Source organism: Kwoniella mangroviensis, assembly GCF_000507465.2.
Source record: "Kwoniella mangroviensis CBS 8507 chromosome 1 map unlocalized Ctg01, whole genome shotgun sequence".
Classification (NCBI taxonomy): domain Eukaryota; kingdom Fungi; phylum Basidiomycota; class Tremellomycetes; order Tremellales; family Cryptococcaceae; genus Kwoniella; species Kwoniella mangrovensis.
In genome coordinates this window covers 13,479,394-13,505,142 of record NW_027062533.1, presented here as the reverse complement: position 1 = coordinate 13,505,142, position 25,749 = coordinate 13,479,394, and the positions used below count along the sequence as shown (strand labels likewise).

General features: G+C 47.5%; 11 protein-coding genes across 11 annotated transcripts; 5 read left to right on the top strand and 6 right to left on the bottom strand.

Annotated features, from left to right (window-relative positions):
* Nucleotides 1–513: 513 nt before the first annotated feature.
* Nucleotides 514–3,184, bottom strand: I203_105092 (uncharacterized protein; the record flags this gene model as incomplete). The annotated part of the gene is made up of 11 exons (XM_019151650.1): nt 514–573; nt 638–920; nt 974–1,037; nt 1,095–1,510; nt 1,576–1,786; nt 1,853–2,124; nt 2,174–2,220; nt 2,286–2,379; nt 2,446–2,639; nt 2,704–2,940; nt 2,996–3,184. The coding sequence occupies 11 exons, from the start codon at nt 3,182–3,184 to the stop codon at nt 514–516; spliced, it is 2,067 nt and encodes a 688-aa protein (XP_018999034.1).
* Nucleotides 3,185–3,723: 539 nt separating this feature from the next.
* I203_105091 (uncharacterized protein) lies at nt 3,724–4,331 on the bottom strand (the record flags this gene model as incomplete). Its single annotated transcript, XM_019151649.1, has 4 exons — nt 3,724–3,885; nt 3,955–3,969; nt 4,022–4,077; nt 4,154–4,331. 4 exons carry the CDS (start codon nt 4,329–4,331, stop codon nt 3,724–3,726), a joined length of 411 nt encoding a protein of 136 aa, XP_018999033.1.
* A 523-nt stretch (nt 4,332–4,854) lies between these two features.
* On the top strand, nt 4,855–6,114 carry I203_105090 (uncharacterized protein; the record flags this gene model as incomplete). Its single annotated transcript, XM_065517683.1, has 5 exons — nt 4,855–5,112; nt 5,205–5,425; nt 5,562–5,753; nt 5,848–5,931; nt 5,991–6,114. 5 exons carry the CDS (start codon nt 4,855–4,857, stop codon nt 6,112–6,114), a joined length of 879 nt encoding a protein of 292 aa, XP_065374501.1.
* A 528-nt stretch (nt 6,115–6,642) lies between these two features.
* Nucleotides 6,643–8,342, top strand: I203_105089 (uncharacterized protein; the record flags this gene model as incomplete). Its single annotated transcript, XM_019151771.1, has 7 exons — nt 6,643–6,693; nt 6,776–7,071; nt 7,252–7,340; nt 7,399–7,497; nt 7,673–7,866; nt 7,945–8,037; nt 8,136–8,342. 7 exons carry the CDS (start codon nt 6,643–6,645, stop codon nt 8,340–8,342), a joined length of 1,029 nt encoding a protein of 342 aa, XP_018998922.1.
* Nucleotides 8,343–8,728: 386 nt separating this feature from the next.
* I203_105088 (uncharacterized protein) lies at nt 8,729–11,482 on the bottom strand (the record flags this gene model as incomplete). The annotated part of the gene is made up of 14 exons (XM_019151772.1): nt 8,729–9,140; nt 9,204–9,294; nt 9,355–9,392; nt 9,451–9,526; nt 9,599–9,770; nt 9,835–9,855; nt 9,923–10,054; nt 10,104–10,195; nt 10,248–10,282; nt 10,347–10,437; nt 10,508–10,665; nt 10,725–10,949; nt 11,013–11,048; nt 11,118–11,482. 14 exons carry the CDS (start codon nt 11,480–11,482, stop codon nt 8,729–8,731), a joined length of 1,944 nt encoding a protein of 647 aa, XP_018998923.1.
* A 999-nt stretch (nt 11,483–12,481) lies between these two features.
* Nucleotides 12,482–13,187, top strand: I203_105087 (uncharacterized protein; the record flags this gene model as incomplete). Its single annotated transcript, XM_019151773.1, has 4 exons — nt 12,482–12,632; nt 12,723–12,830; nt 12,888–12,909; nt 13,010–13,187. The coding sequence occupies 4 exons, from the start codon at nt 12,482–12,484 to the stop codon at nt 13,185–13,187; spliced, it is 459 nt and encodes a 152-aa protein (XP_018998924.1).
* Nucleotides 13,188–13,603: 416 nt separating this feature from the next.
* I203_105086 (uncharacterized protein) lies at nt 13,604–15,598 on the bottom strand (the record flags this gene model as incomplete). Its single annotated transcript, XM_019151715.1, has 7 exons — nt 13,604–13,986; nt 14,043–14,103; nt 14,191–14,331; nt 14,400–14,670; nt 14,729–15,166; nt 15,236–15,297; nt 15,359–15,598. 7 exons carry the CDS (start codon nt 15,596–15,598, stop codon nt 13,604–13,606), a joined length of 1,596 nt encoding a protein of 531 aa, XP_018998987.1.
* A 1,077-nt stretch (nt 15,599–16,675) lies between these two features.
* Nucleotides 16,676–18,570, top strand: I203_105085 (uncharacterized protein; the record flags this gene model as incomplete). The annotated part of the gene is made up of 4 exons (XM_019151714.1): nt 16,676–16,832; nt 16,933–17,858; nt 17,938–18,099; nt 18,190–18,570. 4 exons carry the CDS (start codon nt 16,676–16,678, stop codon nt 18,568–18,570), a joined length of 1,626 nt encoding a protein of 541 aa, XP_018998986.1.
* A 238-nt stretch (nt 18,571–18,808) lies between these two features.
* I203_105084 (uncharacterized protein) lies at nt 18,809–20,378 on the bottom strand (the record flags this gene model as incomplete). The annotated part of the gene is made up of 5 exons (XM_019151713.1): nt 18,809–19,417; nt 19,482–19,550; nt 19,704–19,928; nt 19,991–20,277; nt 20,333–20,378. The coding sequence occupies 5 exons, from the start codon at nt 20,376–20,378 to the stop codon at nt 18,809–18,811; spliced, it is 1,236 nt and encodes a 411-aa protein (XP_018998985.1).
* Nucleotides 20,379–20,578: 200 nt separating this feature from the next.
* On the top strand, nt 20,579–22,309 carry I203_105083 (uncharacterized protein; the record flags this gene model as incomplete). The annotated part of the gene is made up of 8 exons (XM_019151712.1): nt 20,579–20,725; nt 20,795–20,926; nt 21,042–21,230; nt 21,285–21,326; nt 21,458–21,581; nt 21,661–21,846; nt 21,976–22,100; nt 22,196–22,309. The coding sequence occupies 8 exons, from the start codon at nt 20,579–20,581 to the stop codon at nt 22,307–22,309; spliced, it is 1,059 nt and encodes a 352-aa protein (XP_018998984.1).
* Nucleotides 22,310–22,539: 230 nt separating this feature from the next.
* I203_105082 (uncharacterized protein) lies at nt 22,540–25,699 on the bottom strand (the record flags this gene model as incomplete). The annotated part of the gene is made up of 10 exons (XM_019151711.1): nt 22,540–23,268; nt 23,349–23,623; nt 23,681–23,907; nt 23,971–24,060; nt 24,123–24,232; nt 24,321–24,553; nt 24,620–24,720; nt 24,802–25,278; nt 25,345–25,463; nt 25,523–25,699. The coding sequence occupies 10 exons, from the start codon at nt 25,697–25,699 to the stop codon at nt 22,540–22,542; spliced, it is 2,538 nt and encodes an 845-aa protein (XP_018998983.1).
* Nucleotides 25,700–25,749: the final 50 nt, after the last annotated feature.

The following is a 25,749-nucleotide window of genomic DNA, read 5'->3' as shown; positions in this document are numbered from 1 at the left end:
TCCGCTTCTGAACAGCCTGGTACGGGGTCCTGTACGATGGTGACGCTGAGCTTTGTGTTGGTAACGGAAGATAGCTGACTTGGGATTCGAAGAACGCCGAATGTATAGTATGAAATAACGCTCAGGATGACTTTGAACTTTTTGACTGTGAGATTTCAAACAGCAAAGTCGTGTGGATCAGGGTTTTGTGACTACAGGGACTGTGTTGACGTCAAAAAGACTGGATTTCTATAGCTTAATTTCCTTTTCCCTTTCAGAACTTGAAACGCGCGCTGAGCTGCGATTCCGACAAATGCGGCAAAGTAAGATTTAATAGATAGTTAGGTATTGAGGATTTCGCAGTGTTGCTATCACATCGACTGCGCGGCAAGCAATATCCAAAGGGAACCAATGCGGATCAGCTGTCTGGAGAAACATCATTGACATGCATTCAAACTGTGCCCTTTTCTATTATATATCGCTTTGGATCGAAAGGTCCTCGCTTCTGCTACCATGAATCGTGATTGCCTGAGTCTACTGAACACTACCGAAACCTGGTTGACATCTATCGAGCGCTAAGGGCGCTGACCCACTCTGCAACCAAAGAGATGGCAGTCAGACCTGATCAGACAGAACAGAGGCAAGCATCGGAACTCACTCTGATATAGCAGACCTTTGCTTCGATGCAATCGGTACTGGTACAGTTGGGACTTCGAGTGGACATCTTCCCTTGATGAGCATTGTACAGGTTGACGAGAGCACCACCATCGCCGCTCATGCGTTCCGTCACCAAATGCCACCATGTAGCATTCAGAGGTGCATTTTTGGGCCAATCGATTTGACCTCCGTAAGCTTCGCGTGTGCTGTATTCGTATTGATAGCTTGGTCCAACGGCGAGCTGACTATCGAGGTCTCCATACGTAGTGACGTTTGAGTACCAACTTTGTGATATCTTAAGCATTATATACTCCCTCTGATGAAGACTGAGGCTTACGTGTGAGCATCCAGAATGTCCCAAGTCTCCGCGTCAACTTCGTAGAGTCGGAAGCCGGAGTTTACTGACAGTGTGTCATCAGCACTCTAGACAACACCAGGACGACTTATGGGGCACTCACAGTCGGTCAAGGGGGTGATAGAGGGACCTATCCAACCCACATTCTGTGCGGTTTCGGCAGAGATATCGGTAGCGTTGTGGGCGTAATAGATCATGTTCTGATCTTCATGGGTATGACCCCAGAAGATCCCGGCAATGACGTGAGAGTATCGATCAACGATCTGGTAAAAAGCATCGGTAGGACCAATGACAGGATTGGTTCCATCCCAACCGGACAAAACGTGTCCCACGATATAAGCTCTGGAATGGTTGTCCTCTGCCTCTTGCAATTCTTCAGCAAGGAATTTCAAGAATCCGAAATTGTCAGAACGGGTGGTGTTGATGAAAGCGAAGATGTTCGATCGGTACCATAGATCAGTGTTGATTGTGATCACCTTGAGGTTGGATGCGTGCTGGACCGAATATCCTCCGTAATGACTGTGTGTGTCCGTGATGAATGGTTAACGATGGACGTCGGTGATGATTCCCCAAGCATAACTCACGCTTTCGCTTGTCTGGCAGCCTGGCCATCAATCCAATCATTGTTCTTCCACAAATTCGAGAGATGATCGTAGTTCCAGCTGAATTGTTTCTTCAGGACTCCAGTGAGTGTATCGGGTGAATCGAAGGCTTGTTGGTACTGGTCGTGATTTCCGATGGCCGCGAACAAAGGCGAAGACGGGTTGAGTGTTCGCTTCCAAAGGTCATACAAGGCTATATAAAGGTCAGAATGGTTCAACGCCGCGTTTTAAATCTTCAAAAGCTGCACAAATTATTCACCAGTCTCAGTGTATAGTATATAACCTCGACTCAGTTGGTAATACGGATCATGGGACACCATGTCACCAGTGAATATCGTCATGTTGAGAATGTCATCGCGATCGGTACCAGTCAGCACTGGAATAGCTTCGACGGCCGCAGCTCCAAGTGCCCACGGAGTATCACACTGGAAGTAACCGAACCGCGGGGCTGGGACAGAAGGTGTGTAGTTGCTGTGGAGTGAGGCCGCAGGGTTACCCTTTCGACAGCATAAATTAGATGTACAATTGGCTCTATAAAAAGGAATGTCATGAGCTTTTTTTTTCGCAACTGATGACTTACTCTGATCCAGTAGCATATCGAGGATCGATGTGAAAATCAGACATGTGCTGTTTTTTCGGAGTTCTCAGCTGATGCACTCATTCATCAGAGACTGAAGGGATGAGATACCCACCAAGACCTTGACTCGGTTTGTCCCCTTGGGTACCGGTATAGTGACATTCGAAGGCTTGGGTTTAGTCCAGAATTCGCTGGCATCGAATTTTGGGCTGCCAAACTTGGGAATCAGCCTTGTGATCGTTGACTGTTGGTCGATCGAGAGACACCAGACTCACAGAGCAGGTCGGGGGCATTTGCTAACTTTGATGAAATTTTGGCACAGATACTGTCCATCAGAACCGCCTACATCGGCATAAGCCAACACTTGAGCGTAAAAAGGTCCTTGAGCATGCTCAGAGTACACTTGGCATCCGTTTCCTGAAGCAAACTTGTATTCTTTACACAATGAAAGGAGCAATTGGGGAACCAGCTAGTCATTGGAGGTGTTTTATCAGCTCATCGTGCATTGTGCGATAATGATCATAATTGCTCACTTTGGGATGCTCCTTGGCGAGACGACTAGCGGCGGTCAACGCGTCCATACATTTAGTACAGTTGGAGCCTTCTCCTCCTGCAATGATACCCTGAATTTGGGCAGTGACATTCTGGTAAAACTGCTCAGCAGATGCCTGGGTAAGATTCGAATGACCTTTAGGATAGAACAGCGGATCGGATGTATCGTTGTTTACGATCGTCTCCGGATCTGTCAGATTGAGAGGAAATGTTTTGTTCTGGAGTCGTCAATCAGTAACAATATCACAGATGTCCGGTTTAGCGAGGACTCACCAAGATTGAATCAGTAATAACCGGTTGTACTTGCGATGCGGTCTGGGTCGGCTCATTCCAGTACGACGAGAACAAGCTAGTGGGGAACTCTCCTGCAGCGGTGTAAGCTTCTGGACCCAAGGTGACCTGTTGGGCTGTGCCGAAGGAAACGACCAGTACCAGAGTCCAAAAGGAAGGGGTACCCAACATCATATCAGATAAGCTAGGACGAATGAGGACTTGAAGGTCGTTCGCATCACCCCATCATCCCTTTGAAGCACATCTTGTATTTAAGAGATTTGAGGCATGGCTCACACGTTCTTGACGATTCTTGCGAGACTGCTCAGGTCGAGTATCGTTATCTGATAGGACGTGCAAGACGCAGCGATTTATTTAACTCGCGGATAGAGGAACGAACTGTGTTTGAAACGTGATGCTCATCCTGAGAAATCAAGACACGTTTGACTTAATCGGTCTATTTTTAGTAGTATTGTCAGATGTACTAACGAATGACGCTATCAATGTACCTCACCAACACCCTATCCACCAAGGGACAGCGGGAAGACTGAGCTTCAGGAATAAATGCAGGGTTGTCGAGCATGCAGATTCGCTTTATATCAACCCATAACCCATGAAATCGAGCAGATGCAGCAAAAGGATCGTGTTCAGCCAGAATATCGTCTCTGTCGATCCGATCCGATCAGATCAACGAAGAGTCGCTCCATCTTATTCAGACTATCACTGCCCGTCTATTTCTCTGCCAAGATATCATCTATCCGCTCCACCAGGTATCTCACAATCCCGTCAGGCCCAACTTGCGTATGAAGCCCAGTAGGCGTGCCGTTTGTCTTGATACCTGGGATTGTTTGTTTAGCAATCTTCTGTATCTCCTCTTGTTCTTCCGGGGTCCACTGTGAGAGATCGGTGAGTCTGCATGTCAGCCGCATCGCCTATATCGCTTCCCTGGAAACAGAACCCACCATGGATGCGCAGAACTGGGACTCGAGAGTCAGCGTCAACGTGTAGAAATGAGTGGTCCGAACTTACCAGAATATCCGGAGGTGGTTGAGTAGATTCCAAGAGTGATTTGACACCTTTGATCGCTGAGTTTCCGTTACATACGGCACTGTCGGTGAGCCTCATCTAGCTTTTGTCAGAGGTATGGATATGGATGCTCACTCGCAGAATTTCCGACATGCACTATGTCATACTTGTCCTTGACATTGTCGATCACGGCTCCTATCACTTTCTGAGCACGGTCTGGTACAGTGTTCACCGAGACGAGACGGATGGGTGGACGCGTGTGGGATGTCATAGTACGGATGTCCGAGAGGGTTCGCAGGAGTGGTCTAGCCATGGGTCTTGTCGGTCGATGAGGGTTTGTCCTTTGGAAGGTTGGAGGATGGAATAAGGAAGAAACAAGACATATGAGCACCGCTTGTTTAGTTCATGATAGTCAAGGGGATTCCGGTCCGGTGTCTCCCATCTCATGTGGATCTCATCCCATCTGATCCACCTACTCTGAAGTTTCACTCACTTATACATAACAGCAAGGTGAAATGCCATCTCATTCGTGGACACACATACATGCATGGGAGTGTCAACATAAGAAGCAATGTCCTCCGATGTAGTTCCGCAGTTGAAATCGTTGTTACTGGGCACGTCATCCGGAGCAGATGTCTTCGGGTTAGAGCGACAAACCACGGAAAAGAATATATATATATATATATATACATGAATTCATATACATAGAGGTGAACATTTCTCTGCGATAAAGATTCTCAAATATCACCACAGGCCATCCTATGCTTGCCAGACTGCTGAGAAGGGACTCAGCAACTCATCTATCCGGAAACGCAAGGATCACATCAAGGAAGACAATGTCATCGTTCTCACGTTTGATTCGGTTTATCCCTAAATCAACATCGTCGTCCATTCCTCTGATAGGTGAACCGGTGGATGCTGGCCTGGATGTCGGTATAGCATCTTACTCATCGGAACCCATTGAGGTCGAGGTTCATTCCGGTCATTCTGTCCTCAGTCCTGGTGAGAGGACCGGTAAGAGGGAGCTAGTCAGCAGGTTGTTGAGTCCATTAGGTCGGGAGGAAGTGGGCACCATCAGATGTATCGGGTTGAATGTGAGTATCCCTGTCGCTGCACCTGCATCATGAGACATTTACATCTTCCCCTAAAAATCCCATCGAAATTTGTGAGCTAATACTGTTCTTAGTATGTAAACCATGCCAAAGAAGTGAATCAACCCATCCCTACAACCCCCACTCTCTTCATGAAACCCTCAACAGCTTTGGGTGACCCCTTCCCTGCCCCGAGTATTGTACCTAAGGCGTATGTTCCAGATGATGCAGCGGATTATGAAGCGGAGGTGGCGATAGTGATTGGGAAACAGGCGAAGAACGTCAGCGAGGAAGAAGCGCTAGACTATCTACTCGGGTGAGTGTGGGATCTCTTTCCCCTTCTCAATGCACCCTCCACGCCAATGTATCATTCCGTGCGAAAGACTTTAACCTCCGACTCTCATCTCTCAGCCAACCTGGCTGAATACGTAACTTATGAATTGTCAATCTAGGATAACCGCTGCCAACGATCTCTCCTCTCGGGAAGCGCAATTCAGAACGTCGCAGTGGTCTTATTCCAAATCATTCGATGGTGCTTGTCCCATTGGACCCGCGATAGTACACAAGGATCATATCAAAGCCCTGGCAGATGTCAAAATTGAAGGTGAACTGAATGGAAACACTGTACAGGAAAGTAACCTGGAGTGAGTGACGATAGGGCTGGGGTTTAGTTCAATCTGTGACCTTGCGGTCTCTCGTCTGAGCTTAAGCTGATAAGCGACTAACATTCCTGTCCAGCGACCTGATCTTCTCGATACCCAAGATCATCTCTTTTCTATCGCAAGGTTCAACCCTTCAACCTGGAACCATCATTCTTACCGGGCAAGTGGGATGCTAGTTGACTACAACAAATGCCTGCTGATTCACCCACTACCAAATAGTACTCCCGCCGGTGTCGGATGGACAGCCAGCTCTAGAGTGACTCTGAGAGATGGGGATGAGTTTAGGGTGTTCGTATCTCATGGAGTGGGCACTTTGATCAACAAGATTGAGGAGGAGAAATAGGGAATCTCCATCATGGATTGCCTAGATTTGATATATGCATCAGGCATACCAATGGAACCGTCTTCCGTCGCCAGAACTGTCGCATGCACGCTCACTGGAGGAGAGTCGCTTGTGTGATGATTGACTAGAGGTAGACATAGATGCTGAATTGGAAAATCCATACTAGTAGTGTATGAAAAGTTGCAGTTGATTTGATTTTCGGAAACAGTTAGATCATCCGTTCTCCGTTCAATCTCATTTTGTACCCTCAACATCCACCATCCACCACCCATCATATAAATCATATACAACTGGCCACCTGATCAGCAACACAAGAAGTAAGACGGCAGTGATACCAGCATCGAACAGCTCATCACCAAAGCACCCGCCGTTTGCACCGAGAAGAGGATACGCAGACTCACTCCCTCAACTTGGTCTCATTGGAAAACATCCTTTCGTGTCCCCAAGTCCAGCGATCAGAACATATCGATCATTGTACCATCCGTGAATACACAATTCTAGGCAGATTGATCATCGTCTGGTCCTGCTATGGCGGCGTCCCCTTCAGCTTCCCCAAGTCTGTTTGGTGATATATCGGTTGTGGGTGATGATGACGCTCCTTCTCAGATCTATCGGAATACCACGACCTCCTCTTGCTTACTTGTTCCTTTCCATCATACAGGACCATGCTGTCGCAGGCTTCGGTGCAGGTACAGTAGCTACCTTGGTGATGCATCCACTGGACTTGATCAAAGTACGATTTCAGCTGGCCGATAACTCATCCACCCCTCATCCATCCGTCCCTTCTTATAATTCGAAATCAACGTTGCCTCATCATCTGCGGAAACCTAGACTTGGAGCAGGTGTGTACACAGCCTTGAAGGATGCTGTGCAGGTAGATGGATGGAGAGGTCTGTACAGGGGCTTAGGACCGAATTTAGTGGGAGGGGCAGGTAGTTGGGGGTTGTATTTCTTATTGTGAGTGGAGCGGTCCATCCGAACAACGTCTGACTGAGTTGCCCAAGGAGGTGATCAAATGGCGCCCACTGGCGTAATGGTGTTCGGCTCCCATAAGGAGCTTCAGGTGGATTCTCACACCTTATAGCATCCTCCGAATATCGCGGGAATCGCATGTTGACATGCTATTCTCTTTGACAGTTACAATATGATCAAGAAACAGATGCAAGGTGGAGATCCGAATTATCGTACGACCAGCGGTCAGCATCTGCTGGCAGCTGCAGAAGCGAGTGAGTGCCAGTCATCCTTATTGAGCTGGGATATATCATCTGATTTGACCTCCGATAGGTGCTGTGACCGCCATGATGACGAATCCGATTTGGGTGGTGAAGACGAGGGTATTTGGAACGGCCAAGCATGATGCAGCTGCTTATCGAGGGTTATGGGGTGAGTCGTTAACAAAAGTTCATCAAAACAACGCAGAGGTGCTCATCAATCGACTCAATTTCATTGCTATCACTTCTCTCAACGTGCTCATATATCTACGTTACCTCTTATCCCCATCAACCCCTTGCACAATTCACTCCCACCATACTCCTTTCAAACATCTTCCCCTCTACAGACGGCCTCACCTCCATATACAGGACAGAGGGGCTTCGTGGGCTATACAAAGGTTCTTTGCTGGCTTTGGTAGGAGTATCCAACGGCTCGATCCAGTTTGCTGCGTACGAAGAGATCAAGAGGCGGAGAGCCGATTTGAAGAAGAAGAAGTTCGCCAAAGAAGGGAGGGAATGGAGGACGGAGGATGAGAAGCTGGTAAGTTATAGGTTGGCGTAAATCAGATCGGTCAACATCCACGACTGTGTGTCCGAGCTGATATCTATTATGATACAGTCAAATACAGAATATATATTAGCATCAGGTTCATCGAAACTTGTGGCCATAGCTTTAACATATCCATATCAGGTGATACGGGCTAGGATACAGGTGAGCAATCCCCCGTTTCTGATTGATGTTGCGTTGTCTTCTCAGTATGTTATCGCGATGATCCACGAAGTCATACTAAAGGTTGCCGTATGATACAGAACTCGACCCCATCGCCGACCCTTCCTCGGTTGACCATCCCGTCTGTCATCTCATCGATATACAAGTTCGAAGGCCTATTGGCGTTCTATAAAGGTTTGGGTACAAATGCCCTGCGTATATTACCTGGAACATGTACGACATTCGTCGTCTACGAGAACTTGGTATGGGCCTTCCGAGCGTTAGCATTGAAAAGACAGGACGAATAAGGATGGTCAATGCCATGGAATCCATCAACACGACGGACTTTCTCGAGGTCAACAGATAGAGAGGTAATGGGAGAAGCCGCTGATAAGATAGATAATTGGTCAGGCTCTAAACAACCATCAGCATCTCTAATGAATGATCGTACCCAATGGGTTAAAACTTGTAAGCATGTACATTCTTCAGAAAAGTAAATAATGTATAGCATGCATATTTACAACGGCTATTCCAGAGTCCATGTCCAATGGCTTCGGGTATCAATCGATATGAGTATATATTGTCGTTTCTGAAAGGTACGGAAGATGAAGAAAGTGGATTGTAGAATACAACCCCTAAGATCTATAAGGGTTTATTTCGTGAATCGATTAAATGCTGAGTATAAGCATCCCTCTTAATCATCATCATCACTATCCGAATCACTATCGCTATCCTCCTCATCCTTATCCTTCTCATCCTCCTCATTTTCCACTTCCGTCTTCTCTTGCACGATCTCCTCTCCTTGCTCAGGTACAACGACGTCCGCGGTGTCCTGGTTGATTTCCCCGACCTCAGATACCTTTTTATCGCTTGTGATCTGATCTTGACCCTTGTCATAGCGACATTCCTTGGCGAAATCGATACCAGCGATCAATTCCTGCATTGATGCTACGAAGTCGTCGAGCGGACATAAGCCATCATCGTCTTCCGGACACCCTTTGATACCTGTCAGAGGGACCACGCCGTCGTTGAGGACCAACCGGACCTTCTTGGTGCCGGAGCAGGTGAGTACTTGGATCTGGAGGTTGGTAGCAAAGGGCATTATTCTGGGAAGAGAACGATGTGATCATCAGCTGAGCACATCAGATAGAATACAAATCGCCACCCACTTGGATGCAATGAAGGATCGGTGCTTGGGTATATGGTCAGTGGGCAATTCACCGGTCTCGGCGAAGGTGGTAAGGTTCATCGTGGGCAACACTGTGCAGAGAGTTAATGATACCAGACTACTCAAAGCAACACGATGCAGAGGTCACTCACAGAGGGCAAATTGGGTATCATGGCAAAAGTCAACATAACTAAATGGCGACAGGAGATCAGTCACGGTCTCGCAAATGTAGAACAGCCTGTACTCACATAGGGTCATTCAGAGGGAACTGAACATCGTTATGGAATGTGGAGTTGAGAGTGGAGTTGAATTCAGTTATTCGAGCTGAGGACGGGTTAATGTAACATCGGTGAGCGGGCGGCCAGGGAGATATATCACACTGGAGGTACGACTCACTTTTGGTAAGCCTCGAGACCAATTCTTGTACCCATCCTACACCTTGTGCTTTGGCAGGAGCATATCCGAAAGACGAAGAGTACCACCAATACAGATCATTTCTATATTCAAACCCTTTCCATTCTTTTTGGGTGAACAGGTCGCAGAAAGAGGAGTAGCCTAGCGCGACAGTCTAAAGATCGGATGTAAGAGATTCAGCTCCCATTCAGGGTACCCGATCTTTCAGATAGACTCACCTCATATGCACATGTCTCCATCTGACCCAATGGTTGAGCGAATCAGCGTCTGATGGAACCAGCGAGCTTTGCAGACAATTGAGCTCACCATATCCTTGGCATCCTTGATAGTTATCTCATACCCCTCTATCATGTCTTGTAGCCTTTTCTGAGCATCTTTCAAGAATACAGCATCCCACTCGGCAAGCTTGGTCTTGAGGTCGACTCCGAGGGCACGACACTGGATACTGTCAGTCTCCGTATTCATCCCAAATTGTCGACCCACTCACGGTATTCCAAGGAGCCATGGTATTGTTAAATCCAGGAGCTTCAATGGTAACTTCCAGGTTGTATTGATCCTCAGCGGGTATCCCAAAGAAGCCTGTAAAGACAAGTGAGCTACGTTTGCAGATATGTATTTTGACACTACCTACCAGCAGCGAAGTTCTGCGCCGATTTGAGCATACGACTGGGTATACATATCAATAGTCAGGCAGCTGAGAGTATGAATTCTGTCATAGGTGTAGGCTCACTCTTGACTCTCGGTCCTGAACACGGGCAGTCTCCCTTTCATCTTGTTCAACAAGTGACCATATTTGATTCTAGCGGATACACCAAGGTTGACTACAAATGATAATCAGCATTATCGTTCAGGATCAACAAGCGTTGTGGGATCAGAAATGACCAAACTTACATAGCTGAGACCGACCGAATGGGGTGAGTACCTCTGAGCCCAGCAGATAATTCCAATCATTCAAGAACTTGAGAGCCCCCTTTGCACGCCAATTGGATCTAGCGGTGGTGATGCGAGAAGCGAACGCAGATGGTCCTTCCGGATATGAGGTAGGATACCTATGTGAGTGTCGCCAGAGTCAGTCATAATTGGCTAAACGATGCAGACCAAAACACACCTGGCTCCATGCCTCTGAAGCCAATGTAGCTGCTCGATCTCACACTGTTCCGGGACTAAGCTACTGGTTTCGGGCAGACCATGACTGGATACCGAATAATACGGACAGAGATTACCCCAGTGTTGAACGATGTTGAAGTCGTCCTTGACCTTGGCGGTGGGAGCAAGTAAAGGGTTGATATTGGTGTATGCAGGGAGTGCAGGCGCGGTGACCAGAAGGGCAGCTCTGATAGCAACGATCATGGGTCAACTCATGAAAGATTCTGGTCGTCAAGTCGGAGAGACTCACTCCGATCCAGTTGGGGTAGGTCCAGCATAGCCAATACTGAGACACGTCACTTAGGTTAGCTCGGTTTCTTCTTACGAACCTCGCTTGCTTGTAGAAATGACTCACTCTGTGGGGAAAGCACCGTGATCCACTTTAACATTCGCAGGCAATACCTCATCCAACCAATCCTTCATATCCGGGGGTAGCTGTTCCCAGGATCTAACCCTATCTAACCCATCCCTGCCAAAATAACACCCTACAAGAGCTAAAGAGGGCAGTGCTATGATCAAAGAGAGGCATGTACAGGTGAGGATCTTCTTGAAGCTAGACTGGCGACGATTCATGACCAGTCTCTGGTGAGGGGAAGGGAAATGAGGTTTGTGCTCATCGTAGGAGGGTAACAGTGGGTCGGATGATTGCGAAGAAGGTTGTAGCTCGTAATCCTCTTCTGGCAGTGGATCACCAGGTGAATGATGGTCGAATTTGGACATGATTGCGCTACCCTGGGGGAGATGTATACGTTGGTGATGCAATGATGAGAACACGATACGATGATACAGATGAATGATTGGATGGGATGGGATAAGATTACTCTCGAGGTAAGGGGGGGAAAGGGAAATTAAAGGAAGTTGACGAAATCCACGTGGCACTCGTTGGCTACATACATATACATACCCAACCAAGATCACTTCACGCAAAGGGTCGAAACGATGTGCCAAGTCAACAAATGCAAGAGGTACGGTGTATAGCATAGCGCATGTCGACATTGAAACCTTCAGCTCCAGCTGACTAGTCTGAACTCTTTCGGATCAAAAGCCCTAGGTAGACTGTATGTCGCTTGGCTGAATCAGGAAAGCCTGATCCACGGTGGACGATTTGTTGACCAATGGCCATTGGGGAACCGGGAGAGATTCGCTTACTGTTCTGATGAAGCTGTGAGTGTTTCCCATGGAACTTTACGAGATACAAGCGGATTACGAGATACAAGCGGAAGACTGATTGTGCCCCTGGTGATCAGTGGGAGCACGGCTATACTAGCTCCGGCAACTTCACCAGGATTGAGAACACACCGCCGGATGAATGGCCCACATACCCTCGCGCCGGCGATCAGTCTGCGGAATATGATCTTGACTCGGGGTCGGAGTGGTAATTGGAAGTAGTGATTGAATAGTATATGCATCGCCATGAGAGCGTCGGTCTGTCCGTATGTATACAATTGAGCGTGTAACCCGACGTCTTCTGCTGGAACATGAGACGTGAAGTGAGATACCCATCTGGTGATTGGCTCATCTCGATTGATGAAAGTGGAGTTGCGATGTCGAGATTGGGTGATATCATACCCGAGTATCGCTTCGCCTTCATGTTCGTCACTCCAGTATTTATCTCAACTTCCCTTTTGCTTCATGATAATTAGACAGGTTCATCGCCCTCTGGTCCGGAGCTCTGCATATATACCTCAGCTATCGCTCTATCGACAAGTCGCAAACATCATGCCCAACCCACCGAAGACCACCGATGAGATCGTTTCCCAATTGTTCTCCCGATCTACTCCCCCACCACTAGAACCCGGTACCAAAGTGTATGCACCCGAGTTGACAAAGAGCATAGCTGGACTGAAAGAGCATATGTATGTGATCGCAGGTGAGTAACTGATGCATCTCCTTATCATGACACTGCTTCGAAGGGATGTTCGAGGGGTGTTCCAGAGATTGATCGATCGCGTTGTAACAGCTCTACATCTAGCGAATGACGATATACATCACTGCCATCTCATAGCGCAGGACAACGAGGGCGACCCGACCGCTAACATGTTGCATGCGACACTGCATCGGAGGGAGGGTGAGTCTATTGGTAATCCTGCGATCCCGATATAGAAGCTTACATTGACAATCGCAGGTGATTATTGGAATTCGAAATAGTTAGTCCCAATCTGCTCCTACCCTATTATAACACACACGCCGGATTCTGTCCACATCCGACGAACTGCTGCTGACTTCCGACGTGAATGCACCTTTTAGCTGGTGGTCTAACGTCCGATCCCACCCCTTGATCCCTTCCACTTCCGACGCCAAATTATTCGTAGACTCGTGTGAAGCCGTCCGAAAGAGCAAAGGTGATGATACGAAATTGAGGCAGAGACAGTGGGACGAGTTGAAGAAGATTGTGGAATGGACCAGGGAGAATTACAAGGCCTAGATCTGCGCATCTGAGAGGAGCAAGGAGGAGAGATTAGGTGAGCGATGTCTGCCATACCATCTGTATCTTTACCGAACTACTTTTAATGTATCGACTATACTGCTCTTTCGCAAATCGAGAATATACCATATCGTAATCGTTACATCAAAGAGTGTGCATACGGTCCGTAATCATCCGCATAAACAATCAAGATCATCCATTTTCCTCCTCATATGCATGATCGCCTAGTATGCGCACACACTTTTCGTTTTGCGTTCACAACGACGAAATAAAATATACCTGAATGATAGTGTTCAACGACTAGATTTTCTATAAGATCCAAATTTACAAATTGAGTCTATTTCTTACCAACGACCAATCGTTTTACTGTCTGTCGTCGTCCCCTCTACGACTCCTCGTACAGCTAAAACTCCCTTTTACAAGGCATATCTGAAACTCAAATTCTCAAGGTCGGTCTTATCACTGAAATCGCCTCTTGATTCATCGTACGCTCCTTCACCTCTTTCCTCGGCCAATCTATCTCTTCTCCTATTCTCCCTCACATAGTATAACCTGAGAAGGAAAGCCATGGGAACGGTGATGGTGAAGCAGATGATACAGGCGAACATTCCGCTTCGATACGCGGGAGTTTCAGTTGAGATGAAGAAATGAGGTCCAACGATGTTTCCCGTAGCGTAGGCGATGAAAACCATCGCTCCGACCACAACTCTTTTGGTGTACCCGGCGACGTTGGCTCCTGGAGCAGCGAAGCAGATACCTAAAGAGGCGACATAGGAACCAAGGATGTAATAGCCGAACACTATGATAATATCATACATCAGCGGTCATGATGAAGGGCATGTGGTTCGTACTCACACAAAGCACCGCTGTTCCTGGTCTTGTATTGGATGATCACACCGACCAAAGAAGGGATCATCTACAGAAGAATCAGGAATTCATGTCAGCATTCGTGTTAAACAACCCCACTGAGGTGATGGGAGAATTGAGGTTCCTGAAGACTCACGTATGCCATAAGTACGTATAATCTCGCTTGAGGTACTTTCCTAGCAATGTATGCTCCACTAAGAGGGAAAATGACTTGCATGACAGCTTGTGGTAAACCGATAAGGATAGTTTGGAAAGCTGTGTAACCGTACGATTGGAGCTGAGGGGGTTATCGATTATCATCAATAACAAACAAGTGCATTGCAGTCGGGAAAAAGGGACACTCACAATGAGATGCAAGAAGTTACCAATACCGCCATTGGGCACAGCGATGGTGAAGACGATGATGAAATACACCCAGCCCTGAGGATCGATCCATGGGCATAAAGCCTCTTTGACTTGGTACCATTTGATCTCTTTACTTCCCAAAGAGGCTTTATTTCCTCTTACTCGTTCAAGAGCGATTCGTTTCTCGTGAGCAGTCAGGAATCGACAGGTCTGAGGGTTTTCGGGGCAAAGCCAGAGGAAGACGAAGGAGAAAAGAACAGTAATACCACCGCTGGAAAGAAGACATATATAAGCATTTTTGCCTAATACGTAGATCAAGTATCACTCACTTGACGATGAAGATCCAAGCCCATGGTCTCACTGATCCGACGTGCACATGGCCCATTCCGTAAGAGACCAGAGCACCGATGAAACTTCCCGCACCATTGCAGCAATACCACAACCCCACTCTCAATGGCTGTTCCTCTCTCTTGTAGAATCTTGAGACGAGCAAAACGAATCCTGGGGTGACGAGAGCCTCTGAACATCCGAGCAATGTTCTGATCACTGCCGCCGGAGCGAAATGAGTGGGTGCGGCCATGCACATTAACAAACCACCCCAGATCAGGATAGACGTTCCCATCGTCTTACTGAGTGGAAGTCGTTGGAGGAGGTAAGAACCAGGAAATTCGAAAAACAGATATCCAAAGAAGAACAAGGACCCGAGCCATGAGTATTGATCCGGTGTGAGTTTGAGATCTTTACGGAAGGTGAAGACGGCAGCGTAACTGGGAAGAGGAATGTGCGACAAGATAAGTCATCTGAACACAACGTGGTCATGCCCAGGACCGACTCACCTCATAGCACTTCGATCGATATATTGTAGTGTATAAGCGACCATAGTAAGAGGTAACAGAAGCTACAAGGGTTGTCAGCATTAGCCTTTGCATGCAAGCGCATATTGAGCCACATCAACTTACCAAGTCCAACTTCCTCAACACCTTCTTGTTCTCGTCCTCTGAGACTTCGATGATAGGTAGATCATCATACGAGACACTTTCACCTTTCGCCAGATCTTCCATGACGTTTGATCTGGCCGACTCGACTCTCTCGAGTCCCTGCACCTTCTCGCCTGCCAGACCATCTTCGAGCTCAGTGACCGGTTGTTCGACAGCGCTGGCCGATATGATATCGGGCTTCTCTTCTATGTTATGTGACATGGTCGTGTGTTCGAATCGACGTATCACAGAGATATCCAAATCGGAACGAGTGAAAGTCGGAAGAGCGATCCGGACCGGGAAAAGTTAGGATGGGAGATGGAATGGACGAACGGATAAGAAGATGAGATATCTAGGTCGGTGGGGATCTTCTATTTATTCATTTATGGACAGATAATCCGTTATCTTTTCCATGTCCGGATAGTCTCACACATCGAGTGAGTGAGTGAGTGAGACCTTATCTCTCCTCACTCCGTGGATCTTTCTCGGTACGATCCAAAATTGAGGGGTGGATGGGAATGTCAAACGGATGATGGTCGTAGATCTGAATCTGAACGGTGATAGGGTGATTCATTGATGGACTTGACACTGACATTTAATTCAGGATACATATTCGATCTGATTCAGGTTCAGGCTGTTACGTTGCTCCTCTGGGCGTGGGGCCTGAGGAGAAGCGAGACGAGTGACGAAGCCACGAGTACCATCGATTTGGGAATTACCCGACTCATGTTTCGAACGATTCGCTCGTGTTCCTCCGCTATTCCCCCTTTGGAGATTGGGTTGTGACTCGGTCAATGGATCGGTATTCTGGCTCGATTGGCTCGACCACTTCATTTGTTTAGATGGAAAGAGCTCCTAATCAACCGATGATATAGACTCACTCTCGGTGTCTTTTCAGTCTCTGAGCTATCACGCTGCTCCAATAGGTCGGTGTATTGGGCTATCTTTGGAAGCCGCTGAGCCGATGCTTGACGAATGATGGGACGGTTCAAACGGGTGAAAGACGAGGGGCCACGGGTCGGACATCTGCGAATCCGGTGCGATCCTGTTGCTGTAACAATCATTTGAGAACGAGTGATAGCTCACTTGATTGGGCGCCTTCTCAACGAACAGAAGTGCGATATCTTTCATGGAGAAATCAGTGTCTGTTTATCGAGCTATAAGGCAGAAGGATCTGAGGACCTGCCTTACAGAATTTCCGTTGAGCAAGCTACTTCTTGCCAGATATCATCATCTCCAGTTCGAGTTCACTCGCCCATCTCATTCACCTTTCCCTGATCAGCAACAGCACTCAGCAATATGCCCTCGGCCGATCTACCTCCAACGACAACCATTGCCCACGATGATATGACGGGTGATCAACTGTCTTTGCCTACCTCTGAACGGGTCTCGACGGAAACCAAATTTGGGAAAGTAGAAGGAGGAAGGACCAAGAACGGATGTCAGGTGTTTCTGAGTGAGTACCACCTCTGCATCATCTTTTACCTGGAGAACAGTCAAAGAGCAGGATTGAAACACAGAAAATTGCCAACTTTTGCTAAATTCTCTGTCACTAGATGTACCCTACGGAACCGATGTTCCCCGTTGGACTGATCCTCAACCCCTTCCATCGACATTCAAATACCCTACCACACCTTTCATCTACGACTCCAAGTACTGCGCTCAGCCTGAACGAACATACTCCCAGACCAATGCTATACGTGATCGACTGGGTCTCGGTTCACCCTCTGAGAATCCTTTCTTTGCCGATATATACATTCCATCCGACTACCCTCTCTCACCTCGTCCGGAAGGAACCCCCCTCTTACCAGTCAAGGTGTTCATCCATGGTGGGTTCCTGCAGTACGGTTCTACCTCGGGACACCATTACAATCAACAGTTCTTCCCCGCCGAGCACTACAACGAGATCCGAGTCTTGTTAGGACACAGGGTATCCGTATTGGGATTTTTGGGATGCGACACACCGAAGGTATCAGGTAATTTTGGTTTTAAAGATTGTTGGTTGGGTTTAGAATGGGTTAGGGACAATATCGAGTCGTTCGGTGGTGATCCATCTCAAATTCATCTCAGTGGATTGAGCGGCGGTGGTCATGTGGTACATCAATTGATTCATCAAGCTGCAAGGCTAGCGCCCGCCAAAGCCCCTTTCGTCACTGCTCATCTACAATCCAACGCTATCCTCGCCAGCCCCGTTACTCCTGCCACCCGGGATATCCAATTTGCGGCGCTATGTAAAGCTGTTGGTATCGATCCGACCACCCCGGACGTCATGGAAAGACTCAGAGATACGAACGAGCTTCCCACGGACAAACTGATCAAAGCGGTGCAAACTATGGGAGAACTATGTACGTTCAGAGGAGTCGTCGGCGATGACGGATGGGTGAGAGCGGATCAAGTGGAGTTCCAGCATAATGGTGGATTGGCTCAAGGATTGAGAGGAGCTGGAGTGAGGTGTATCATCGCTGGTGATGTGAGGGACGAGGTGGGTTCTTTGAGATTAAATCGTGGTTTTCATCAGTATTCGAGTTGTAACTGATTGGACAATCGACTGTCATATTTAGGACTTCTTCTACAAAGGTGTTCACTTCTCCAATACCAAGGCAGACTTGGTACCGAACATTGCAAGGTATTATCCTTCTGAGCAGAGTGAACGATTCTTAGCTTCTTACGGTGAATTGTCGGATGATGCATCCGTAGAGGAGATCAACACATTGTTAGGACGAGTGAGTTACACAAATCCTTCCACATCGATCCGTCACTCCTCGTAAACACCCCAAGTCAGGCCAGTCCACTGATATCGATCACTTGTACAGATCCTTGCAGATGGTCAAGTGCACTTACCCGTCCGGATGCTCCAAACCGACTTGGCCAAGTACTCGTTCCCTGTCGTTCGTTATGCCATTGAATCTGTGCCTGTAGCATACGGTACCAGCGGGAAAGCTTCGCATGGTACGGACTTGGCGGTTCACCAGTTGAGATTGAGCATGATGACTCCCCAAGAGACCGTGGCGGCCTTGCAATTCAACAAAGCTCTTTGGGACGAGGTTGATACAGCTTTAGGAGGTGATGGCGCGAACTTCCAGCAGAAAGATGATGAGGAAATGCTGACATTGGATAAGAACGGGGTAACGCAATGGAGGAAGGATTGGAGATGGCCTCAGTTAAGAAACGCAGAAAAGGTATTCAGAGCTTAGGACTTTGGACTTGGGATTAGGGACTTTGACTGGTATTGTAATGAGTCAGAAACGGGAGATGTCGTAGATATATAGATGCATTTATCGTTACGATTAAATATGCGATGCGAATGCTATGGTCAAAGTGGTGTGAGGTTTGGTATTATATGCTATGCTAGTGCTTACACGAAATCCGTCCTCTTCGTTCCCCCGATTCTCCCCTTATCCTGACTGTCTCTGAGAGTTTCTACACGCCACCCTATCCTACTAATCCGACTTCACCTTCTATCCACCAATTATCAGCTTCCCATCCTACCCCTCTGACTCTCAACCATTTCTTCTTATTTTGATTCTTCCCTGTTTCTATATCTTTCAGCTGTTCATCTAATTCATCCTGACTAGTTCCATCTGACAGCACTATAAATCCATCTTCTTCGGCTGAGTGTATGACCAGTTCTCTCAATTCTCCTTGAACGAACAAGTGGTAGTAACGATGATAGACTTTAGCTTCCGCCTTTTCTTCAGTTTGGGATGCCTTGAGGTCATCGTCTTTTGGGTCTTCGGAGGAAGGCAACTTAGGACCAGGTGCTGGAGGTGGTCTCGAATACACCCAAGGTACCAGCAGATCCTGTATCTTCTCTTCCACCTCTGTTACTGCATCTGTCGCTTCAGTTTCTGTGCTCTTCGGTGCCGGCTCGGTTGTCAGACCGGGATGGGATGTACTGGGAATAGGTGTAGATCCCGGTGAAGAGTTGGTCAGAGTGCCCATCTTCCGTTTTGATAGTGTCCCTTGCTCGTATGCCCATACGTAGATCATGAATTTTGAGTACGAAGGTTGGCAAGATAGTTTGAGTGGACGTATGAGAGACTGCAGGGGAGATGATGAGTTGCTCGTTATATGGGATCAATGTACGGAAATCTCTGAGACTCACCTTGATAGCATGTCGTCGCCTTTCAGGAGTTGATAGATGATGGATAGCAGCTATGGAGATGGCGAAGTCCTATATATACGAAATACCGGGATAGGTCAGTTGATGCGATCACAAACATAGATTCGAACCATACGATACAATGGACCCGGATCTTCGCTTTGCGGTTGCTGTTTGAGATGATGCTATGTTGGGTTGTATGGAGTATGAGCAAGATCAACTCACAAATACTCCTCTTCTCCAACCGTTGAATCCGAGATCTGCTCTGACACATTCTCCACCATTCTCATTCCTCGCAATCTCCAACAGACCCGAGCTTCTATCTAAAGCGATCATCTCTAATCTAGCATCTCGGGAAGAAGGCAGGTACTTCCCGTTACCTGCTCCAGAGTCTAATCCGATTGAATTGGGTGGGAGAGAGTGTAGGAATTTCTGGATGAACGGCCATGGCTAGCGGTAGAGAGCAATCAAATCAGCTGTTGAGACAGAGATATGGTCATGCACTCACTCACTTTATGCCTAGTCTGTGAGAAATGACCTGCGATAGCTTCATATACTTCATGAACATTCTTCTCCTCTTCCTCAGCTGGTCTATCGAACGGCCCCACCGGTACAGGTTTCGGTTTCGGCTTTAGCTCGGGTTTAGATGGTTGGGGCTTAGGTATCTTCACCTTCTTAGTCTTGACCTTGGTCGGTTTGGTAGTACTATCGGGAAAAGAAGAAGGCATCGGTGTCAAGGTTGATGGACCTGCTTGAGGTCCAGCAGTGATTTCGGAAGGAGTGGGTGTATCCGTTGGAGCTGTTTTCCCCTGGGTCAGCTAATCTCACTTCGGACATTCGATGCGGGTAAGCACGGGCACGGGGACATGCTCGGACGGGTGCCATGTACGCACTGGTCATGGTATGGGTATGTATCGATGTTGCCGGGAAGGAGATGGGAAGATGTCAAGATGAAACAGAGTGAAATGGATCCGAATGTTGAAATCACAAAATTAGATGAGATGCCCGAATTCCCGCAATACACTGCAACTGCACTATACACACAAATATCATCAATCTCTCTCTCTCTTTCTTTTTCTCATGCATAAACCACGATTATCATGAGTACTGATCAGCTCGTATCTGCACTCACAGATATATACCACGCTCATACACTCTTGATACACTCAATCTTGGCCGTTTTATCAGGTTATATCGTATTTGGAATGGGTTGGTTCACTAGGTCAGATTATCAGCCAAAAGGAAGGGTAAGTTTCAAACAATCATGATTCAGGGGTGGGAAGCTGAACTTTTCTCTTACGGCTGATCGCCCATAGCACTGCTATGTCACTGGAGGTACTCAAGGTCTAGGTAAAGCTCTGGCCGAGAGCTTGGTCAGACAAGGTGCTCATGTCACGGTGGTAGCGAGAGATGTGGTCAAGGGGGAGAAGACATTGGCTGACCTCAAGGTGAGTCGGATTGACTGTTGCTTGGAACATATCACCACGGCTCTCTCTCTCTGTCATTGTCATAATCTAGTCCAATCACTTACTCGAAGAGTTGTTGCTGAACCTCTCACACCAGGCCATCGCTCAACCTCACCAGATCATTCAATTCCTCTCAGCCGACTTGACAGATGCCAAATCATCTCAAGAAGCTTTGGTAAAAGCATCCGAACCATTCGATGGGAAATGTCCAGATTATCTGTACTTGTGTGCTGGTTTCTCTAGACCTAAATATATGATGGACAGTTCGCTGGAGGAATTCAAAGCTGTACGTTCTGGATTACGTTGCTGTCCTGTCTCATCCGCTGATACACGTCAATAGGGTTTTGATGGTGTCTATTGGGTATCTGCTTATACTGCTCAAGTGAGTGCTCATCATTCACATGCATAACTCAAGTAGTTCATGACTTTCTTAATCTTTTTTAACACTCCCAATGGTATCTGCTCGATCCGTCTGCTACATATCGGGTAATTGATGTTGTGTGATCACTTTAGGCCGCCGTCAAGACGATGATCCGACAACGTCGAACGGGCAGGATAGTATTTGTATCATCATTCTTGGGATATACATCGTTTGCAGGATACACCAACTATTCACCCGGGAAATACGCTTTGAGGGGTGAGCGTCCACGTACTGCTAGTCCAATCTAACTGCCGACTGTCAATGCTGATATATCGTCGTATGCCTTCACGTGCAGGCTTGTCCGACTCTCTTCGTTCGGAAATGCTCATACACGGTATCAAGATTCACATCTTCATGCCGTGCGGTATAGCGGGTCCAGGACATGATGCTGAGAATGCTGAAAAACCTGCTATCACGTTCAAGATTGAGGAGAATGACACTGCTATTCAGCCTGCCGAGTCTGCCAAGGCATTAGAGCGAGGTGAGTGAGAGTGAACATGCCTTTTGTCGATGCAATAGCTCAATAGGCCGGAAGTGCACGATAAATGATCTCTCTGTCACCGCCCTCTCCATTGCCAAGGATAGCTGACATCGACATCTTGTCCCTTAGGTCTGAGAAAAGGCTACTACTCGATTACGGATAATATCGTGGCTGATTTCGCACGATTGCGATCCGACGGTGGTGTTCCAGGAAACAACTTCTTTGCGGATCTCTTTTACCTCATCATCAGCTCTGTGAGTCCTCTTCGATATTTTCACATCAGTCGTTGTGTGGAGAGACTGTTTTGATTGAGTTATATAAGCTAATTTGATTGGCTTTGCCTCAATAGTACGGCTTCCCAATCTGGCGAATGACCGCCGATAGAGATGTAAGAAATGGTAGACAGGCAGTCTTGGATGATTACGAAGCTAGAGGAGTGTATGATACACCGAAGAGCAAATGATCAGGGTCAGTTTAATCACATCCCGTCATTTCCTTGGTCCAGGACACGAGACTCCCATATGCAAATCTTCTCATCGCTACGAGGGTACAGGGAAAGGATACAGATCGTAGCATAATTCCAAACGTGAGAGATCGTCTATACAACGGTCACATATCGGAGGTTCCTTTCCCATCTAGATCTCCTCTCCCCCATTCCATTCGATACCGACCTGATCACCGGTATATAAACAATCAGACAACATGACTAAAAGCCATTCCACCTGCGCCCATGCCCATTCCCATTCCCGTATGACCGCCCATTCCTCCACCGCTATCATAAGGCATCTCGAGGGGCATCGGATGATGCGTGTTAGGATATGTATTCAAGTTCCCACCGTGAGCTGGACCTGGTCGGTTGTTGTGTGTCAATCCCATCTGATTCGCTCCTCCGTATCCATTCGCTAGAGTATGCGCATGAGCATTGCCGAACATCCCTATCAGATCATTGTTGTTACTCGTGGTGCCGTTGTCCCACGTATTGCCCTGATTCTGATTTTGACCGAGTTGGTTATTGTTCGTACCTATCGTAGCGTCTAGACCCAATCCTACCCAAGGGAAATCACCAAGGAAGAAATCAAGTTCATTGCCGATCACCGTCGTGAGGGCAGGATCAACCGGCATGGTGGTAGTGACATTCTGCAAGAGCGGGTCTATGATCGGATTGTAGGTAGGGGCATTGGTGAGGGGTGGCAAAGGGGCATCGGAAGATGAGACTGATAGTGGTGGTCCAGATGGAATAGGGGTAGTAGTCGGCGGAGGGAGTAATTGGCATAATCGACGAAGATACCATGCGTGTAAAGTGGGTGAATCGGACGGATAGGCAGAAGCGGCATCCAGAGCATCAGCTACTTTGGTGATGAGTCGTCGACAGTGCTCAATCTCCGGAGCTTCGAACTTGTATGGATGTTGACCTCGACAGAGCTGCAAGAAGATGTGAATTAGCCCTTGTTATCATTTGATGTTGTTGGGTGATATTATAATACTGGCAAATAATAACTCACGGTGGAGAGCAAAGTCGCAGCGTACAACGCAAAATGCAGGAACGTGTCGGAAGCAAAAGTCAATTGCGTCTTGTCCAGCGTTTCCATCCTCAACAAGACAGTCGTCGCGGCGTTCAAGCAATGGTTGAACGCAGGTATGGACGAAGGTAAACCGACATCGATCTGATCCTGTGGCAGAAGGCGAAGCGTCTGATTGACGATGAGGAGATTCAAGTTGAGTCGAAGGGCTGCAGTCCAGACTCGTGGTTTGTTAATATTGTTCGATGTACCGCCAACTACCACAGAGGCATGTCAGCAATTTGTCACATGCAAACCAGGATTACAATGCTCACCATCGATGATATCCCTGATCCAAGCCTCACAGCTTATATCCCAATCCTGATTCATCGTCCTCGTCAACATACTGAGCGATAAAGCACTCGCATAAGTAGGTTCGTTCGGTATGCAACCAACGAGGAGATCGCGATATTTCAGGAATTTTCGACGGAGTTCTACGGAGCATACCAACTGAGTGTCTCTGAGGACGGTGTCCGGTCTTGCCCTTTTCAACCAGTGATGCCTGCAATAATTCAAAAGACCTCATCAGCAACGATCAGAGATAACGAAGATATAAAGGACTCACGCAGTGGCCACCAAGGGATCCGATTGCGATATCAACATGGGTTGTTGAAATTGCATGTTGAAGATGGAATTGGCGATGAAGAGACATAACCTGAGCAAATTGGGTTATATCCGGATCAATCTTGCATTCCCCATGCGGAAACTTTTACTCACCAGACTCTCTGCTTCATCCGTACTCTTCTATGATCCTCCTCATTCATTCGACTCATCTCATTTACGGACGGTATTCTTCCCAGATCCAACTCTCTTCCAGCAAGGATAGCCTATAACGATCACAAGTAATCAGCCTCAGCGGATACAGATGACCTTACTCAGCAAGAGACTACCATTTAATATCAATGAAGCACCTACCCGGTTCATGTGAAAACCCGCTTTATCATCGTCAGGCTCCTTGTTGATTGTCAGAATCACCATAGCTCTGATGACGTCGATGCTTGTGATAGCCTCTGCGAAAGTCCAAGTCATGTGATCCCTTGCGAGGACCAGAATCTGCTGATGTACCGATTGAGCTGATTCGGGTGACATGTTGGGTCCATCCGTTGTATTAGGGGATAACGATGAGAGATACCGGGAGGTTACGCACACTGGGGTCCGAGATAAGAATGTGTAAGCATGGGGATAGATGTAGGAAGGTGGATGATTGGACTCACAGATTGCGGTATATAAAAATGGTGACTGCTCTCTCACGACGTCGTGAGTGTGTACAGCTGGATCGAGCATTGGCAACGGTCCATTGTGATGAGTCATGAAACTGAATAAGGAAGCAGCATAATCAGTATCTTACCCCGGAGTAATTTGCCAAACTGACGACAGAAGGCGATCTTCCACTCACAGATGGAACAAAGCTCTCGCCTCAACCTCATCCACAAACCCAGCTCTTATCGGATCATCTACCAATTCCGGACCTCTTGTTGGCGTTTTACCTTTATTTGAACTCTTCTTACCCGTCGGATCACCGAGTCTGGCAGAGTTGTCCGCAGCTTGATCTACACCATCATCACCCTCATCGCTTGATACATCCTCGGAGCTCTCCTCTCCGACCATATGCCTCAATGACATGATACCCTTTGAAGGTCGGAAATCATCTTCTATCCTTGCGTGATGGCTTGATCGCGAGTGAGAGTGCGTATCGGGTTCATTGGAGATGAATGGGAATCGAGGATCGCCAAATGAATGAGGATGATTGTCCACTTGTTTGGGTAATTTCGACTTGGGATTTGAGTTAGGTAGAGTGATAGAGGAAGAGGATTGTGCAGGGATGGAATTAGGCTGATCTTCAGAAACTGTTGTACCGGCAAGTAAAGGTAGTCTATCATGGAAAGCAGATAATCAGCAAGATTCGCCGAATTGTGCGGTGTCACTGAAATACACTCACGGTCTCTTCCTCTTCCTACCTCTATTATGTTTTGCAAATTCACAACTGAGGTTCATCCTCTCGCATCTTGAACAAGGGAAGAGATGCTGGGGATCATCGGGATGTGGATGACATCGGATCTATACTGGTTTCAGCGAGTGACATTCGCATGGATAGACAGTACCAGTGATCGATTAACCTTGTGCCTTCTGCACTCGTTACACGCTTCTCTGCCTCTATCCACTTTACCCAATCTCCTCTTAGGGGTATCGTTGTCTTCGTCATTCTGATGATCCTGCTGTTGCTGTTGCTGTTGTTGTTGTTCTTGTTGCTGATGATCCTGATCTTGATTCGGGTACGGTCTCTTACTTGTCATATCGGCTGCTATATGACGGTTATGGTCGTGGTCGTACTGGTGTGAGTGGG